The 19303-nt window shown below is 38.9% G+C and overlaps 1 protein-coding gene across 1 annotated transcript in view; it reads right to left on the minus strand.

The window, feature by feature from the left end:
- Nucleotides 1-10567: 10567 nt before the first annotated feature.
- ADAM9 (ADAM metallopeptidase domain 9) overlaps nt 10568-19303 on the minus strand; it is a 114340-nt gene continuing 105604 nt past the window's right edge. Inside the window, exon 21 of the mRNA XM_036932218.2 lies at nt 10568-10787. Coding sequence (XP_036788113.2) covers nt 10713-10787 — 75 coding nt within the window. The 3' untranslated portion in view covers nt 10568-10712. The remainder of the gene's footprint in view (nt 10788-19303) is intronic.

A 19303-nucleotide genomic window follows, 5' to 3' on the forward strand; every position in this document is an offset into this window, starting at 1 on the left:
GATACAGTAGAACCCAGTCCCTCCCCATGCCCCAGTCCACCAGTGGGAGGAAGAGAAACAGAGCAGGGAGGGAGTAGAAGCCCCAGACTGCTAAACACAGCCCTGGAGATCTGCTCTGAGAACACAAGCCCATATTACTTGGTGCTCTGGAAATTAGTGCAGTTGGAAAGCAGAGACAGGTGGAAACTCAGAGAGATTGAGATTCCAGCCACTTGATATCAGGTACTCACAACCAGCCACTCCAGGACAAAACAGAGGCAGGCACTTTGAAAGACTTCCCAACAGCGAGAGGGCTGCTAAATGAGAAAGGTTTACACAGAGTTTGCTGCTCAAGAGAAAGGAAAGGTGGACAAAATCATCCAGGCAAACTCAGCACATCAGGTTGGGAAATTTCGGTAGCTTCAGGCACTCCATCCCCCTGGCTAGCAACGCAGTGCTAAGGTACACAGCCTGCAGCTCCTTCCTCCCAACTGGTACCTGCTCGCAAACCTGCTGCCCCTGCCACCACACCACACCAGTCGGAGTGCGCCCTGCCTACAGCAGCTACAAGGGCATAGCATAAAGTGTGCGCTTGGCCCACTGGACCTGGCAGTGAAGGCAGGCACAGCAGCCAGGAAGCAGGAAAGAGCTCTATCCTCCCAGCAGACACTGGCACCAGGGACCTGTGACCCCGCCATCACTACAGGGGCTGGGCAGCACCAGAAAGTAGAGTTTCTGGGCACTAGAGGGCACCACCTACACAAAGTTATTATTCCATAGAAATCATTAGAAATATGAAATGGCAAAAAAACCTGGCAGAAACCAAAGTCCCACAAACATGAAAAAGAGGACTAAGTGAAACTTAAACCACCAATCTACCTGATAATGATTTCAAAATAAAAATTATAAACATACTCACGGAGCTACAGAAAAATATTCAAGACCTCAGGGAGGACCTCAATAAAGATAGACACTTTGTAAAATACAATATCTGAAGTGAAACATACAACATAGGGATTTAAAAGCAGAATAGATGAGGTAGAGGAGACAGTAAATGAAATAGAAATTGGAGAACAAGAATACAGAGAAGCTCAGGCCTGGAGAGAAAAAAGGATCTCTAGGAATGAAAGAATGTTAAGAAAACTGTGTAACCAATAGAAATAGAACAATATTCACATTGTAGGGTTACCAGAAGAAGAGAGAGAAAAAGGGATAGAAAGTCTCTTTGAGGAAATAATAGCTGAAAACTTCCCCAGTCTGGGGAAAGAAACAGTCTCTCAGGCCATGGAGCTGCAGAGATCTCCCAAATTAGGGATGCGAGGAAGACAACACCAAGACATATGATCATTAAAATGGAAAAGATCAAAAATAAGGACAGAGTATAAACAGCAGCCAGAGAGAGAAATAAGATCACATACAAAGGAAGACCCATCAGGCTATCATCAGACTTCTCAGCAGAAACCTTACAGGCCAGAAGGGGGTGGCATGATATACTTAATGCAATGAAACAGAAGGACCTCCAACCAATAATACTCTACCCAGCAAGATTATCATTTAAATTTGAAACAGGAATTAAGCAATTTCCAGATAAACAAAACTTGAGGGAATTTACCTCCCACAAACCATCTCTACAGTGTATTTTGGAGGGACTGCTATAGATGGAAGGGCTCCTATGGCTGAGTAGCTGACACCAGAGAAAATAAACCACATCAGGTTGGGAAGCAAAGACAGGTGGAAACTGTAAAGGAAGTAGACCAATTAATTACTAAGCAAATACAAAATAAAATCAACAACCCACAAAGTCAGACAGACAAGGGATGCACACAGAGTACAGAATATGACACCTAATATATAAAGAGTGGAGGAGTAAGAAAAAGAAGGAAGGAAAAACAAACCCTTTAGATTGTGTTTAAAATAGTCTAATAAATGAGTTAAGTTATATGTTAGATAGTAAAGAAGCTGCCCTTGAATCCTTGGTAATCACGAATCTAAAGCCTGCAATGGCAATACGTACGTATCTATTGATAATGACCCTAAATGTAAATGGACTGAATGCACCAATCAAGACATCGAGTTACAGAATGGATAAAAAAACAAGACCCATCTATACACTGCCTACAAGAGACACACTTCAAACCCAAAAACATACACAGATCAAATGAGAAAGGATGGAAAAAGATATTTCATGCACATAAGAGGGACAAAAAAGCAGGAGTTGCAGTACTTATACCAGACAAAATAGACTTCAAAACAAAGAAAGTAACAAGACACAAAGAAGGACATTACATAATGATAAAGGGGTCAATTGAACAAGAAGATATAACCATTATAAATATCTATGTACTCAACACAGGAGCACCTACATATGTGAAACAAGTGCTAACAGAAGTAAAGGGGGAAATAGAATGCAATGCATTCATTTTAGGAGATTAAAACACACCACTCACTGAAAAAGACAGATTAACCAGACCGAAAATAAGGAGACAGATGCACTGAACAATGCATTAGAACAGATGGACCTAACAGACATTTACACTATACTCCAGTCAAAAGCAGCAGGATACACATTATTCTCTAGGGCACAAGGAACATTTTCCAGAATAGATCACATACTAGGTCACAAAAGGAGGTTCAGCAAATTCAGGATTGAAGGTGTACCAACCAGCTTCTCAGACCACAAAGATATGAAACTATAAAAAAGTTATGTAAAAAAAAAAGCCCAGAAACACATGGAGGTTTAACAACATGCTCCTAAATAATCAATAGATCAGCGACCAAATAAAAACAGAGATCAGTCAATATATGGAGACAAATAAAAACAACAACTCAACACTCCAAAATCTGTGGGATGCAGTGAAGGCCACACTAAGAGAAAAGTATACAGCAATACAGGCTTACCACAGGAAAGAAGAACAATCCCAAATGAACAGTATAAAATCACAATTAACAAAACTAGAAAATAAGGAACAAATTAGTCACAAGGTGAGTAGAAGGAGGGAGAAAATAAAGAACAGAAGAGAAATAAATCAAATTAAGAAGAATAAAACAATAGAAAGAATCAATGAAACCAGGCGCTGGTTCTTTGAGAAAATAAACAAAATAAATAAACTTCAAGCCAGACTTAACAAGAAAAAAAAGGGAGTGCACACACATAAACACAATCGGATACGAGAAAGGAAATGACTATAGACACCACAGAAATACAAATTATAAAAGAATACTATGAAAAATTATATGCTAATAATTTGGATAACCTAGAAGAAACTAACAAGTTTCTATAAAAATAAAACTTTCCGCAAATTGTAGCGCTCCAAAATCTTACAACTACAGACTATTTACTGTTAAAAGAACATAAGGGATGTGAACATTCCCCAGGAATGGGTTGTTTTAATTTGTCTGATTTCTCTCAGACTGTTCAAGTTCAGTTGGACAATATCCACCATATCATAGATAAGTTTTCACAAATGCCTAAGGTGCCTAACTGGTTTTCTTGGTTTCACTGGAGATGGCTGGTAATTACAGGTATGCTTTGGTTATGTAACTATACTCCTATTATGTTAATGTGTGTGCGCAATTTAAGTAGTAGCTTAAAACCTATACATGCTGAAGTTACTCTACAAGAAGATATGTCAAAGAAATAATCAATCTTCCCAGGTTTTCTTCCGCCTGCTACTTCTATAGCTTTTCTTCTTCCTTCCTAATTACAACCCTTAAATAGAATTCGTGCCTCATATCAAATTTACCGAGTACCATAATTCTTCCAAGTGGTAAAGATACCTCAAGACAAATGCTGGGCATAGAAGCTACAGGGCATAAATATGCAAAGAAATAAAAAGCTAACCATTTCAAACAATAAGGCTTCTCTCTCACTTACCAACTTTACATTTCCCTGTATGGCCCCGGAAGATGACTGGTTAGCGAGAGACAGGTAAGATTCCTCAAGGGAGGAACAACCTAAGACAGGCACAGTCGCAGGGGGGCCATCAGGTGAGAAATTGGGGATCAACAGAGGTGAGGCTTAGAACCTCACCCCCCCTGTTCTGAGAGAAATCCTCTGAATACGTGGATGTTTTATTGCCCTTGTCTAGCTTGGATTAACACATAGTCTACAGGCACACACCTGATCACCTACATTTGCTCTCTTACAACACTAAACTATGTTTTCTACCTTTATCTTGTATCTACCTACCACTTCAGCATTTTATTAAAAATAATAATAATAAAGAGCGAAATGTGGTATTCACATATAAATCAAGTATAAAATCAAATGAGTATTCATATTTGAACTGACTGTTTATAGTTCATAATGCATGAGCAAAACCGAAAGTTTCTGTGATGACTGCCCTTGTACTGTTCACCATGTAACTTATTCACTATGTAAGAATTTGTTCTCCATGTAAAACTTGTTTGTTATGCCTCAGAAGATTGGAGACTGACGAAAATTAGGCTTGGGGTGGATTAATGATTGTGCATTGAGCATTGACTCCCCTATACAGAATTTTATTGTTGTTAACAACCATTTGATCAATAAATATGAGAGATGCCCTCACAAACAAACAAACAAAAAAAAAAAAGTACACACTTCCAATTGTAAAATAAATAAGTAACTGGGATGTAATGTATAGCATAAGGAATATAGTCAAAATATTGTAACAACTTGGTATGGTGATAGCTGGTACCTAGAATTATCATGTATATAAATGTTGAATCACTATGTTGTACACCTGAAACTAATGTAATGTAATACTGTGTGTCAACTACCCTTCAATAAAAAATAATTATCTACAAAAAAAATAATAAATAAATAAAATAAAATATAACTTTCCAAGACTGTAAGTCCAGGGGGAAGAAATCCTGGGGCAAAATACCTCTAAAACCCGAAATCAGTCAAAGGGAGAAATAAAGTCTAAAACCCGTTTATTGCTTACAAACTGAAGTCCAGCACCGTCTCTCTCCCCTGCTCCAGAAGAAGCCAGCAAGCAAGCCAGCCCCTCTCCTAAACCTCTCAGGTTCAGACATGCCCTCAGTTGCCCAGATAATTACCTACTGACATTGAGATGAACTTCTCTCCACCCCTGAGGATTTGCAAATACAGCAAAACCAGGTGACATATTCTGGAAATGTTACAATTTTACCCACAGGCCACCCCTCCAGAAATCTCGCCTTACAAGCTACTCATTCCCCCTCTTCCACAATGGTCCCTGAACGAGAAAACTGGAGCACTGTGACCAGACTAATGACATAACAATAGCAACAGCAATATAATCATGAAAATCCTCAAGCTGGAGGATTCAGCTAGGTTCAAAGTCTTATGCAGATTAAGTCCATAGCTCGCCCACTCCATAGGCAGGCAGGAGCCGAGGGTTCAGAGAAATCATCAGGCGGCAGCTGCAGCCAGGGGGCACATTCAGGCCACAAGAACTGTAGAAGAAAATAACCTTAAGACCAATAAGATATATGTTTTAATGACACCAACAAAGGCAAATCTTGTCCATCACTTAGGATACATGCAAGACAGTGGTCTTGTGATAAACAGTGGCAGGAATGGGATCTCATCCTGGTCTAGTTACCAGACTTTCACCCTCTTCCCTGTGGGAGTTACAGGTGGGTCAATATACAGGGCTACAGGAGGTACATGCACTGGCCATAAATATAAAACAAAACTTCCCTGCAAGATGCTCTTACCTCCTGGATATTTTGGGTACACTACCATGACCTTTGGGGGCCATTCAGCTGTTATTCCAGGAATACACAGGAGGCCAGCTTCCAGGCCTTACCCCCAAAGCTGCCATAAGGGCCAGCCATTGCTGGTCCATGTGTCGAAATGGCCAGGGCCAGGTCCATTCAGTGTCTCCAGGGCTTAATGCAGTAGGGGCTGGCAGCAGGATGTTGCTCTTCTGGCCATATCCTGGCTTCAATAACTCTTCTTTGGTTTGGACATACAATTGAACAGGAGAGGCAGCAAGGTGTGTTAGCATATCCACAAGGCTCAAAGCTCCTTTACATGGCTTCTCTTTCAAACACCACAGCACTGTCCATAGGCAAAGTGACCAACCCCATAGAATATTGGTGTCCAACTTCAGGCCGTTTCAACAAACCATTGTACCTCTCTATTATGCCTGCCCCAGTAGGATTATATGGTACATGAAATTTCCACTTTGTTCCTAATTGTTGCACCAATTCGTGTAATGCATATCCAGTAAAGTGGGTGCCTTGATCATTTTCAATCACCTGCACCAGCTACATGCTGCAAAGAGATGCTCCAGGCCCCTCTTAGTGGTTTGCTGATCTGCACAGTGTGCAGGAAAAGCAACCAATAGTCCAGTAGCCATGTTCACACAAGTCATGGCATGCCAATATCCTTCTGATATGGGCAGAGGCCCAATACAGTCTATTTGCCACCTGATAAGGGGTACTGGCCCCCTTACTATTGTCCCATGTTGCTGTGGGACTCGGTGTTAAGTCCATCTTAGAGCACACAAGGTATTCCTTCAGGGCTCTGCTGACTTCTTCAAAGGTCAATGGCAAGCCCCACTGACAGGCTACAGCCCACATTGTCTTTTGCCCTGCGTACAACAAATGCTGGTGTAGCCATTGGGCCACATCAGAGGCAGGCTTTCCTTCTAGCCAGCGCACCAGGGCCAATGTATCTGCTTCATCATTCCCTGGGGATGCCAAAGGCAAATGGCCAGTCACATAATATACAGTAACAGTCTTAGTCTGACCAGAGGCCCATAGGTCTTGTGACAACTCTTGTCCCCAAAGGGGCTGGTGACAAACCATCCAGCTGGCATGATACCATGTCGGTAGCCACAGGGTAAAGCCCCAATAGACAGCCCAGCTGTCAGGGAAGACAACTATAGGAGAAGGCTCCTGGGTGATCATGAGCCATACTGTCCGCAACTCAGCCCACTGACTGCTCTTCCCTTTTCCATCCTCCATCCATATTGTCTCAGTCTGAGGATAGAAAGCCACAGCCCTCCACTTTGGGGGCTGCCCATGACTGGAGCCATCTGTGTGTCAAGCATCTTCAGGTATAGGGGCTTTTCCCTCTGGATAAGGAGTCTCAGCTACCAAAGGCTCAAAAGCAAGTTCTTCCTGCTTTCCACTGGTATAGGTCACTGGCTCCAATAAGTGTTGGAGTTCTCCACATAAGGGTCTAGTAGAGAGGGTGCTGCTGTAAATATGTGCCCCATTTGGCCAGTGTAGGTGTCTGTGCCATGCCACTCCATGGCCTTTGGGTCCAGTCTCGCACCCACCCTCCACTGGGATAGGTGGATATTACCTTGGTCAGAGCTGTTCCAGCAATGGGCTCCATAGCCAGCAAGGTGTGGTACACAGCAGCCAGTTGCTTCTCCATCAAGGTGTACTGGACCTCTGCTCCTTTCCATAGTTGTGACCAGAATTCAGTAGGTTCGCGTGTCCGTTCAAACCACTGCCAAAGACCCCATCCATAACCATCTTCGGTTACATGAACATCTAGTTCACAGGGCCTTGATGAGTCCATTACATTCAAGGCCTGTACGGCCTTGACTGCCTGCTTGGCAGCAGTAAAAGCAGCTGCACATGTCTCATCCCAGTCCCACCTGATGCCCTTTCATACCAACCGGTGTAAGGGCTTCAGAATTTGTGCCAAGTGCAGAATAAACACTCTCCAGTAGCGCAAAAGACCCAAAAACTCTTATAATACTGCCACAGTGGTAGGTGTTGGGAAAGCCTGGACCTTGTCTATGACTGCTTCAGGAACAACTTTAGTGTTACCTGACCAGACGACCCCCAAGAATTTCACAGACAAACCAGGCCCCTGAACCTTGGTGCTATTCACAAACCATCCCTTCTCCTGTAGATGTTGCAGCAGTCTAGGAACTGCCCTTTCTAAATCGGTAAGAGAATCAGACATGAGCATAATATCATCAATGTAGTGATATAATCGCACTGTTTGTGGTTTCTTCCATGTGGCCAAGTCCTGGGCTACAAGCCCATGATAGATGATGGGACTGTGAAAGTATCCCTGTGGAATGGCAGTGAATGTCCACTGCCGGCCTTCCCATGTGAAGGCAAACTGTTTCTGGCTGTCCTGTGCTATGTCAATAGAGAAGAAAGCATTAGCAAGGTCTACTACATAATGATACGTTCCTGGGAATGTAAATTAGCTCAACTGCTATGGAAAGCAATAGGGAGGTTCCTCAAAAAAACAAAAATAGAAATACCATTTGACCCAATAATTCCATTCCTAGCAATTTACCCAAAGAAAACAAGATCCCTGATTTGAAAAGACATATGCACCCCTATGCTTATTGCTGCACCATTTACCATAGCCAAGCTATAGAAGCAAACTAAATGTCCTTCAACAGATGAATGGATAAAGAAGAGGTGGTATATATACACAATGAAATATTATTCAGCCATAAGAAGAAAACAAATTCTGAAAATTTGCAACAACATGGTGGAGCAACATGGTACTATGTTCAGTGAAAAAAGTCAGGTGGAGAAAGACAAGAACCAAATGATTTCACTCATTTGTGGAATATAACAACAAAGCAAAACTGAAGGAACAAAACAGCAGCAGACTTACAGAATCCAAGAAGGGACTCGTGGTTACCAAAAGGAAAAGGCTGGGGAGAGTGAGTGGGGAGGGCGAGAAAAGAGGATTAAGGGGCACTGTAATCAGTACAAACAATATAGGGAAGGCAGTATAGCATGGAGAAGACAAGTAACAACTCTGCAGCATCTCACTACGCTGATAGACAGTGACCGGAATGGAGTTTGGTGGGGTACTTGATAATATGGGTGAATATTGAAACCACAATGTTGCTCATGTGAAACCTTAATAAGATTGTTTATCAATGATACCTTATTTTAAAATAAATAAATAAATACTATACCAAAAAAAAAGCAGAACTGAAAAACAGTAGACTCAAAAACATGGAGAACGGACTAGTGCTTATCAAAGTGGAGGGGTTGGGGATCGTGGGTGGGGAGGGAGAAGAGGGTTAAAGGGCACTATAATTCACAACCACAATGTAGGTAGGTCACTGGGACAGTAGTACAACACACAGAATGCTATTAATGACTCTATAACATCTTATTAGGCTGATAGACAAAGACTGCAATGGAGTGCGTGAGGTCTTGGTAATATGAGTGAATGTTGAACCACCATGTTGTGTATGTGAAAACATCAAAGATTGTGTATTAATTATACTTTAATAAAAAAATATCATGAGGAATTTTATGTCTCTTACTGTAACAACATCTTAAAGAGTGGAGGGCCATACCATGTTCATGTATTAGGAGACTCACTATTATAAAGGTGTCACCATTGCCCCAAATTAACCTATAGATTCAATTACATCCCACTCAAACTTCCTGTAGGCATTTATGTTGCATTGAAAACCTGATTCTAAAGTCCATCACAAAATACAGGGCACCAAGAATAACCAAATGATTTTGAAGGACAAAGAAATCAGAGATCTACTAAAAAGATGGAGTAATTGAGGCAATATAGTATTGGTACAAAGACAGGTACACCTACTAATAGATCAGAATAAAGACCCCCAAAACAGAACCATAAATATAGTTACCTGACTTATGACCAAAGTAACAATGCTGGGCAGTGGGCAAAGGATAAGTTTATTAAATGGTATGAAGTTATCTGGGTACCTACTTAACCCTTTAGTTCATCCTATCCATAAAAATTAATACAAGGTGAATTATACAACTACATGTGAAAAATAAAATAATTTTGCTTCTAGAAGAACAGGATATGATCTAAATAAGCTTGAGAGAGGAAAAGACATCTCAAACTGGTTACAAAAAGCATGAAAGAAAAATGTGACCAATTAGACTACAAAAATATGGAGAACTTCTGTACATCAGAAGGCATCATTAAGGAATTAAAAGGACAAGCTGCCAAGTAGTATGCACTTGATATACATATATTTCATTAAAATATTCAATAACCAGAAATAAATCTAAAAGCCAATCTGAAAATGGCATACACTCTAATCAAAAACAAGGCAAAAAAACTTGAACAGAAAAAAGGCATAAGAGAACTTTTTAAGGCAATAGAAATGTTCTAAAGCTGGGTTGTGACAGTGCTTACCTAATTCTATTTATGAACTAATAATAGCTCAGTTGTACACTTATAACAGGTGAATTCTGTGGTGTGTAAATCATACCTCATAAAATTGTTAAAAATACAATTTTATCAAAAGATTAGCCACTTATAAGCAAGGCTAACATTACTGCATTTCTTTTTTTATTTCCTAAGCCACTTAACATATAGTTAGGCATATGAAAAGTCTATAGAAATATTGGTAAAATAAATTGATGAATAAGATAAAGTATCTCCTTTTCTAAAAAAAAAAAGATAGAATAAAGGGTTTCTTCTGAGAAGTGGTAGGTGCATGGATAAAAGGAAAGTGGTTTTAGTTAAAAGAGATTCACACTAGCCACTTGGGGAAATTATTCATCTGAACCATCTAGATATCATTCAGATAAAGTCTACTATAGTATTTTCTGTATTTGAACTTTTAAAAACAGTTTTACCATGAAAAAATAACAAATAGACAAAATAGAACATTCTGATTTATATGTTTGCCTTTACTAACAAAACATTAAATTCCTTATCAGTAGTAATATTAGATATTTGTATCCATACCGTAAGGGGATTGGTATATTTCACTATTATGTATTTCATATAACATAATTGTTTAAAATATCTCTTACATATTCTATTTCTGGATTTTCACTTGAATTTGCTGGAATTTTCTTTGGAAGTACAATTTGTTGAAATGAATTTGGAGAACCTGAAGGAAGAAAACAAGCAGTTAAAACTGGGTCTTAAATCTGACTAAAATTTTTTTAGTTTTCTTTCTTAAGATTCACTTATGCAAATAAGAGTCATCACTATATACCCCATAAAAACTGTGCCTTCAGAAGAACACAGTTTATTTCAAAGCCAAGGCTTAGGTTTTCACATCTCAAGAGTTGTTGACCTTGAAGGGACCACACCAAAGGGTAAATGGCATCTTAACCCTGAACTTTGTGGTCAATCCAGAGAGCTTCCTAAGGCTTCCTTCTCTGATTGTTCTGGAACTGTATAAGTTACCGAGAGATAGGATAAGAGGAAGAATGGTCAAGGTTCAACTTTCTTCCACTCTCATTAAGACAATAGGGACTTTAGAGTAATATACTGAGACATAGAAAATACAGTTTATTTTTTAAATTCCTGAGTTTACACACAGATTCATACCAAACACTAATATTTAGAAATCTTGTATTATCTGGAAGAATGGATGTGTATTTAATCATTCTCAAGAACCTATTTTAATAGTCCAAAAATATCCCAGATAAATTTCTACTTGTTATGCAAAAGTACCCATAGAAGTACATATAGTGCAAGCTGGTGGACTCCATTATCTGAGTATTAGAATCATATTCTCGTAGAAAGGGTTGATAATACTAGCTAAGCACCATGGTAAAGTTTTTTGTTGTTCCTTAAGAAAGCAGAATAGACCAAAAAATAATCAAAGATGTATTTCAAGAAAACTTTCCTGAAATAAAAGGTTTGAAACAACAGGCTGGAAAGTACACTGAATTTCAGGATGAAGACATATTCTACTAAAGTTATTGGATGTCTAAAACAAAGAATCTTATGAGCATATGAGTAAAACTAATAAAATAAAAAAATAATATTGGGCATAAGGGAGAAAAGCTGGCTGCCTTGAGAATATTTTACAATGGTATTCAACATTACAAGACTGAAGAATACATCTAAAAAAACTTCAAGGACTCAGGAATCTTATATCCAGCAAAACTGTTATTCAAATACAGAGGCAAAGCACAGGTATTTACAAGCAAAAAAAATAAAGAAAAATAGTTCACATGTGCCCATCACAAAAAGCAGACAAACTTCTCCCAGTAAAGATATTAACAGAGTTCAAGTAAAAGGCCTAGTTGTGAGGACTAAGCAAATATAGAATAAAGGCTAAAAGCTGTGGGAATCATAGTTATTTAATACAATGCAAATGTTATAGTGATATGGAGAAAATTACATATGTAACAATATCTGGAAGTATACCAGATGAAGGGTAATATTATATGTGCCTACTAATTTGTTTCCTTAAATTAATTTCAGTGTGGTTATAAAAATATGACTTAAAGCTAAAAATTAAGTGGTAGAAGTAGAAAAATATTACCTAATGGCGTAAAGGTATGGAAAACTAAGATTTAAAATAACCCATAGTCATGTAATAAAGAGGATAGTAGGAGGTGGAAGAAGTAGTAAGATAATAAATCTCCTACTTACTCACAGTGAGGGATCACTAGTTACTAATAAAAACTAAATCTAATATGTAAAACAGATAAATATTCCAAATTAAGAGAACCTACACAAGACACCCAGAAAATAAACTAAAAAGTCACAGATTTTTACAGTGAAAGACTTTTTACTGAAAGATTGGAATCAGAAATGTATGAAATAAATAACACTAAAATAAAAAATCTCAGTCATATCAATAACTATAAGTAGGATGAAATGACTAAAAGGAAAATCCCCATAGATCCACAAAATCAAAACCAACTATTCAGACCTTCAATGGAATATTAAACTCTGACTATAAACTAATACTCATTTTTTAGGACGTAAAATACATCTGTGGTTCACTTTAGAAAAAATGTATTTTATAAGAAATCAGGTGATGAATGGAATTTAGGTTGAAATCTATGAGTGCATTCAGGGGTCTACAAGTTTATTCTATTATAATTTGCCCAATTATGGAAGAGTACACAGAAATAGGTAAGCAATTTCTAGAATCCCCATCTTGCATCCCTGATCCACTGAATGAGGCTTGTTATGACAGGAAGGCCATAGGGAAGCCCCTCACTATCATCTGTGCCATCACCAAAATATTAAGCCAAAAGTCTTCCTGATTCAGAAAGTAGTCCTACCAAAAAAGAATTGTAATATAAAAGTGCAAAGACTCCTATTCTTTTCCCATTTTATTTGTTTGATCTATACAAATGATAAATAAGCAACAGAGAATGACAATGAGTTATGTTAAATTTAATCAGATGATAACTGCAATAACAGATATTGTTCCAAATATAGAATCTTTACTGAAGCAAATCAACTCAGGCATTGGAGCCTGTATGTAACCATACACATATGTTACTGATTGAAGAAGGTGCTGTTTCATTTTATCCAAATAAGCACAGAATTCCAGGAGCAAGTTTGCATTTTCACTTGGGAGAGACAGTAGTATACCTTCACCTGAGGCAGCATCTTTATCATCTCTGGTCCTGCTTCTACCTGAACCCTAAACATCTCACTATCTGTAGAAGATGGAATAACAACAGCCCAAAGATGTCCATGTCCTAATCCCAGAACCTATGAATATGTAAGATTACATGGCAAAGAATTGAGCTTGCTAATCAGGGGACCTTAAAATAGGGAAATAATCCTATATTACCAAAGTGATCTTAATTTAGTCACAAGAATCCTTTAAAGTAGAAAAGTGGGGCAGAACAGAGAATTAGAGAGATAACAGTGTGAAAAGAACTCAGCCCAATACTCCTGGCTTTGAAGATAGAGGAAAGGGGCCAAGCCAGTAGATGCAAAGAGCCATTAAAATATGGAAAAGGTAAGGAAATGGACTGTCTACTACAGCCTACAGTAGGAACACAGCACCACCACCATCTTAATTTTAGCCCATTAAGAACCATTTTACAGAACTGTAAGATAATATATTTGTATAATTTAAGCCACTCATGGTAATTTGTTATGGCAAAGACAGGAAATTAATACATCATCTAAGAGGAAATTATCCTGGAATTCTGGGATGCATTCTAAAGACTACATTCATGGCATCATGTCTATAAGACCTAAAGTAGCAGGTATATTAGATGCCTTAGTAAAAACCAGGTATGGCATAATTCTTATTAAACACAAACACACACACACAGAATCCACTTACAATGGTCTAGTGGTCTAGGGCACACTGGAAAATATCCTACATAAATGGCAAGAGGCACATTTGCCAGACGACTTTGGAGGCAACATGTATCACATATAAGGCTGGGCTGCTTTGACTGTTTTACTGAACAAACCACAGGCTTCCAGCTCTATGAGATACCACAATAAAAGATTCTTCAGCTGACTGAGGCTACTGTGCAAGCAGCTCTGTTTTCCATTTATGACCAGGAAAGATTATAGTACACTAAAGGACAGTGGCAAATGTGAATGTTGAATAGAGCCTGTGATAATCCCCAATCATAGCAAAGGCCCATGATGTTCTAAAGCAAATACATGCCCTTATTGGTATATGTAGTGCATTGAATGATGTCCCCCCACATGAAATGTCCACTCAGAATCTGTGGATGCAATCTTTTTTGGAAAAAGGGTCTTTGCAAGTTGCATTAAGCTATGGATTGTGCGATAAGACCATTCCAGATTAGGGTGGGCCCAAAATCCAATGACAAGTATCCTACAAGTAAGAAAAGGGGAGAATAGCACATAGGAGACAGGGATATGAAGACAGCCAGATTAATATTTCTACAAACTGAGGAATGGACTAATATGGCTACAAGCCAAGGAAGGAATGCCAACGACTGCTGGTAGCCTATAGAATCTAGGAGAGAGGCATGGAATAGATTCTCCTACAGAGCCTCCAAAAGGAATCAACACTGCCTTGATTTTGGATCTCTAGCCTGCAGAATTGTAAGGGAATAAATTTCTGTTGTTTTAAGCCACCAGTTTATAGAGCTTTGATAGGCAGCCACAGGGAACGAGTAGAATATATAACTATATTTCTTTTATGAAAAGTTTTGAGCTCACTGCTGGGCTCTAACTGAAGCAAATCTCAGACCATATATGTGTTTTGGTCTGTGACACTAAATGATCTTGCAACCTGAGCCATTCTTTACAGACTGACATCATCAGGAATTCTGTGGACTACTCATATGATATCATATGTAATCATATAGAAGTGTTACTATAAGATTGGGCTTGAAAAGATGCTAAAAGCTTTAAGTTGCATAAGCAAGTGATCCATACCCCAGTATCTCTGTTCCTGTCACATTCCCATCACTTCATCAAAACTACATTTATGTAGCCATGGCAATCAGACAACACAAAGAAATAAAAGGCATCCAAATTAGTAAGAAAGAAGTTAAACTGTCAATGTCTGCAGATGACATGATATTGTGCATAAAAAACCCTAAAGAATCCACTCCAAAACTACTAGCTTTAATATCTTAATTCAGCAAAGTTGCAGGATACAAAATGAACACACAGAAATCTGTTGCATTCCTATATTACTAATGATGAATTACCAGAAAGAGAAATCAGAAAAACAATTCCATTCATAACTGCATCAAAAAGAATAAAATTCCTAGGAATAAACCTAACCATGGAAGTGAAAGACTTGTACTCTGAAAACTACAAGAAACTCATGAAAGAAATTAAAGAAGATACCAATAAATGGAAATATATCCCATGCTCATGGATAGGAAGAATTAATATTGTCAAAATGGCAATCCTGCCTAAAGCAATCTATAGATTCAATGCAATTCCTATCAAATTATCTACAGCATTCTTCAATGAACTAAAGAAAATCATTCTAAAATTCATATGGAACCACAAAAGACCTGGAATAGCCAAAGCAATGCTGAGAAGAAAGAATAAAGCTGGGGGAATTATGCTCCCTGACTTCAAGCTCTACTACAAAGCCACAGTAATCAAGAAAATTTGGTACTGGCACAAGAACAGAACAATAGACCAATAGAACAGACTAGAGAGCCCAGATATAAACCCAAGCATATATGGTCAATTAATATACAATGAATGAGCCATGGGCACACAATGGGGAAATGACAGCATCTTCAACAGCTGGTGTTGGCAAAACTGGACACCTACATACAAGAGAATGAAACTGGATTATTGTCTAACCCCATACATAAAAGTAAACTCAAAATGGTTCAAAGAACTGAATGTAAGTCATGAAACCATAAAACTCTTAGAAGATAACATAGGCAACAATCTCTTGAATATAAACATGAGCAACTTTTTCCTGAACGCATCTCCACGAGTGAGTGAAACAAAAGCAAAAATGAACACATGGAACTACATCAAACTAAAAAGCTTCTGTACAGCAAAGGACACCATCAGCAGAACAAAAAGGCATCCTACAGTATGGGAGAATATATTTGTAAACGACATATCCAACAAGGGGTTAACACCCAAAATACATAAAGAACTCACACGCCTCAACACCCAAAAAGCAAATAACCTGATTAAAAAATAGGCAGAGGATATGAAGAGACAGTTTTCCAAAGAAGAAATTCAGATGGCCAACAGACACATGAAAAGATGCTCCACATCACTAATCATCAGGGAAATACAAATGAAAACAACAATGAGATATCACCTCACACCAATTAGGATGGCCAGCATCGAAAAGACTAAGAACAACAAATGCTGACAAGGATGTGGAGAAAGGGGAACCCTCCTACACTGCTGGTGGGAAGGTAAACTAGTTCAACCATTGTGGAAAGCAATATGGAGGTTCCTCAAAAAACTAAAAATAGAAATGCCATTTGACCTGGGAATCCCACTCCTAGGAATTTACCCAAAGAATACAAATTCTCAGATTCAAAATGACATATGCACCCCTTTGTTTATCACAGCACTATTTACAATAGCCAAGATATGGAAGCAAGATAATTGTCCATCAGTAGATGAATGGATAAAGATGTGGTACTTATACACAATGGAATACTATTCAGCCATAAGAAAGAAACAAATCCTACCATTTGCAACAACATGGAGGGAGCTGGAGGATATTACACTCAGTGAAATACGCCAGGCAGAGAATGACAAATGCCAGATGATTTCCCTCATTTGTGGAGTATAATGAAGCAAAACTGAAGGAACAAAGCAGCAGCAGACTCACAGACTCCAAGACTAGCGGTTACCAAAGGAGAGGGGTGTGGGAGGACGGGTGGGGAGAGAGGGAGGGAGAAGTGGATTGAAGAGTATTATGTTTAGTACACCCAGTGTGGGGGTTCACAGGGAAGTAGTGTAGCACAGAGAATGCAAATAGTGAATCTGTGGCATCTTACTACACTGATAGACAGTGACTGCAGTCGGGTATGGGTGGGGACTTGATAATATGGGTGAATGTAGTGACCACATTGTTTTTCATATGAAACAGTCATAAGAATGTATATCAATAATACTTAAATAAAAAAAAAACAGAGGAACTGAATAGATATTTTCCCATAGAAGACAAACAGATGGTACAAGCACATGAAAACATGCTCAACATCACTAATCATCACAAAAATGCAAATCAAATCCACAATATCTATCACCTTACAACCTGTCAGAATGGCTAGTATCTAAATAACAAACAAGTCCTGGGCAGGACAAGGAGAAAAGGGAACCATTGTGCACTGTTGGTGGGAATGTAAACTGGTGCAGCCACTATGGAAAGCAGTAGGGAGGTTTCTCAAAAAAATAAAAATATAAATACAATAAACCCAGCAATTGTACTTCTGGGTATTGACCAGAAAAATACAAAAACACTAATCTAAAAACATATATGTACTCTTATGTTTATTGCAGCACTACTTACAATAGCCAAGACAGAGAAGCATCGTTAGGTGTTCATCGACGGTGATGGATAAAGATGGTACATATATACAAATGGAATATTACTCCGCCATAAAAAAGAATGAAATCTTGCCATTAGCAACAACATGGATGGACCTAAGGGTATTATGCTGAGTGAAATAAGTCAGACAGAGACAGACAATACCATATGATTTTCTCTTACATGTGGATTAAAAAAAAACACACACACAAACAAAAAAACAAAAACAATCACCAAAGGGTAAAGAGGTGAGAGGATATGCAAAATGGAGGAAGGGCATAAGCAGGTACAAACTCCTAATTATACAATAAATAAGGCAGGAAGATGAAAAGTACAGCAGTGGGAATACAGTCAGAAATATTGTAATAACTTTGTATGGTGACAGGCGTACTTACCCTGGTGAGCTGTCTGCAATATATTGAATTGACAATCACCATGTTGTACACCTGAAACTAACATAATACAACGTGAACTATTCTTCAATTTTTTAAAATAATTTTAAGAAGTAAAATATACTTCCATTGTAAAAGGTCATTATTTCTGGGGTGCTTTACTGTGCAAGATACGTTGAGGTACTTCTGTGAGTTGCATGGCAGAGCTACAAGAATGTCGGCCTGAAACCCAAATCAGGGAGGAAGAGAGCGGTCCTTCTGGTTATTAAAATTATCTTCCCCTCTCGTGAGTCACTTCTAATACCGAAGGGCGCCCAACAAGCACCGCCGGGTTCCCAGGGTAACAGGGCAAAAGGAGCCACAAAGCAGGCAGGGACCCCGGGGTTTTAGGCCGGGTAGGCCACAGTTTGGCGGAAACAGGTACGCTCTGGAAGAAGGAAAAGACCTGCCTCCGCCAGGACCCAGGGTAACTGCGTCTACGGTGGCTTACCGGGTCCCGACGCGGCCAAGGCCCCCAGCCCCGCAAGCACCAGCACCACACAAAACATGCTCTCCCCTCCCTGCTGCTAACGACAACTAGGCGAGCAGCCGGTGAACGGCTCCGCACGCGGGCGGGGTGGCGCGCTCTCGCGAGGCCGCGGCGCGGCGGGAGCGCCCCCGGTTCATTGGCTGGCGGGCGCGGCCCCCATGCCCCGTCCCTGCACCCGCCTCGGTTCGCCCAGTGTCCTGCCCCTGCCCTGTAGTTCCAGTAAACATTTACGGAATTTAATACGATCTGATTTGTACTTAGAAAACCTGTGTGCTGAGAAGCAGGCATCTGCTTGATGGAAAGGGAAAATTTTGTGAACATATAGTAGTGATAGCAGTTACATACAATGTATTTCTGACTATTAAAACATCTTTAGCAGATGGAATGGAAGCCCTTTAGTATTTTCAAATTTTGAAATGTCACCTATGACCAATAAATTTTACAATTTTTAATAGCAATCCAAAATAAAGACAAATCTAAGTGAAAAGCATATAAAATATGTAAAAATATATTATAAAAATAAAAGAAGTTCAGATTGATCAAAGTCTTTTAGAAAAACTTTCTATTCAAAAATCCAAGAAATTACCCAACTATGAGTAAAGTTTTAAGTTACATAGTTCTTTTCCAACTGTAAAATTTCAATGATATTAATTACAGTTGCAAAAATAGAGATGATATGCAAGGAAGACATCACATTTTAGCTTATATGAATTCATTCAGATATTTAAACTGAAATGAATCTTCATTTG

The sequence above is a fragment of the Manis pentadactyla genome, chromosome 7, assembly GCF_030020395.1.
Source record: "Manis pentadactyla isolate mManPen7 chromosome 7, mManPen7.hap1, whole genome shotgun sequence".
NCBI classification, from domain to species: Eukaryota; Metazoa; Chordata; class Mammalia; order Pholidota; family Manidae; genus Manis; species Manis pentadactyla.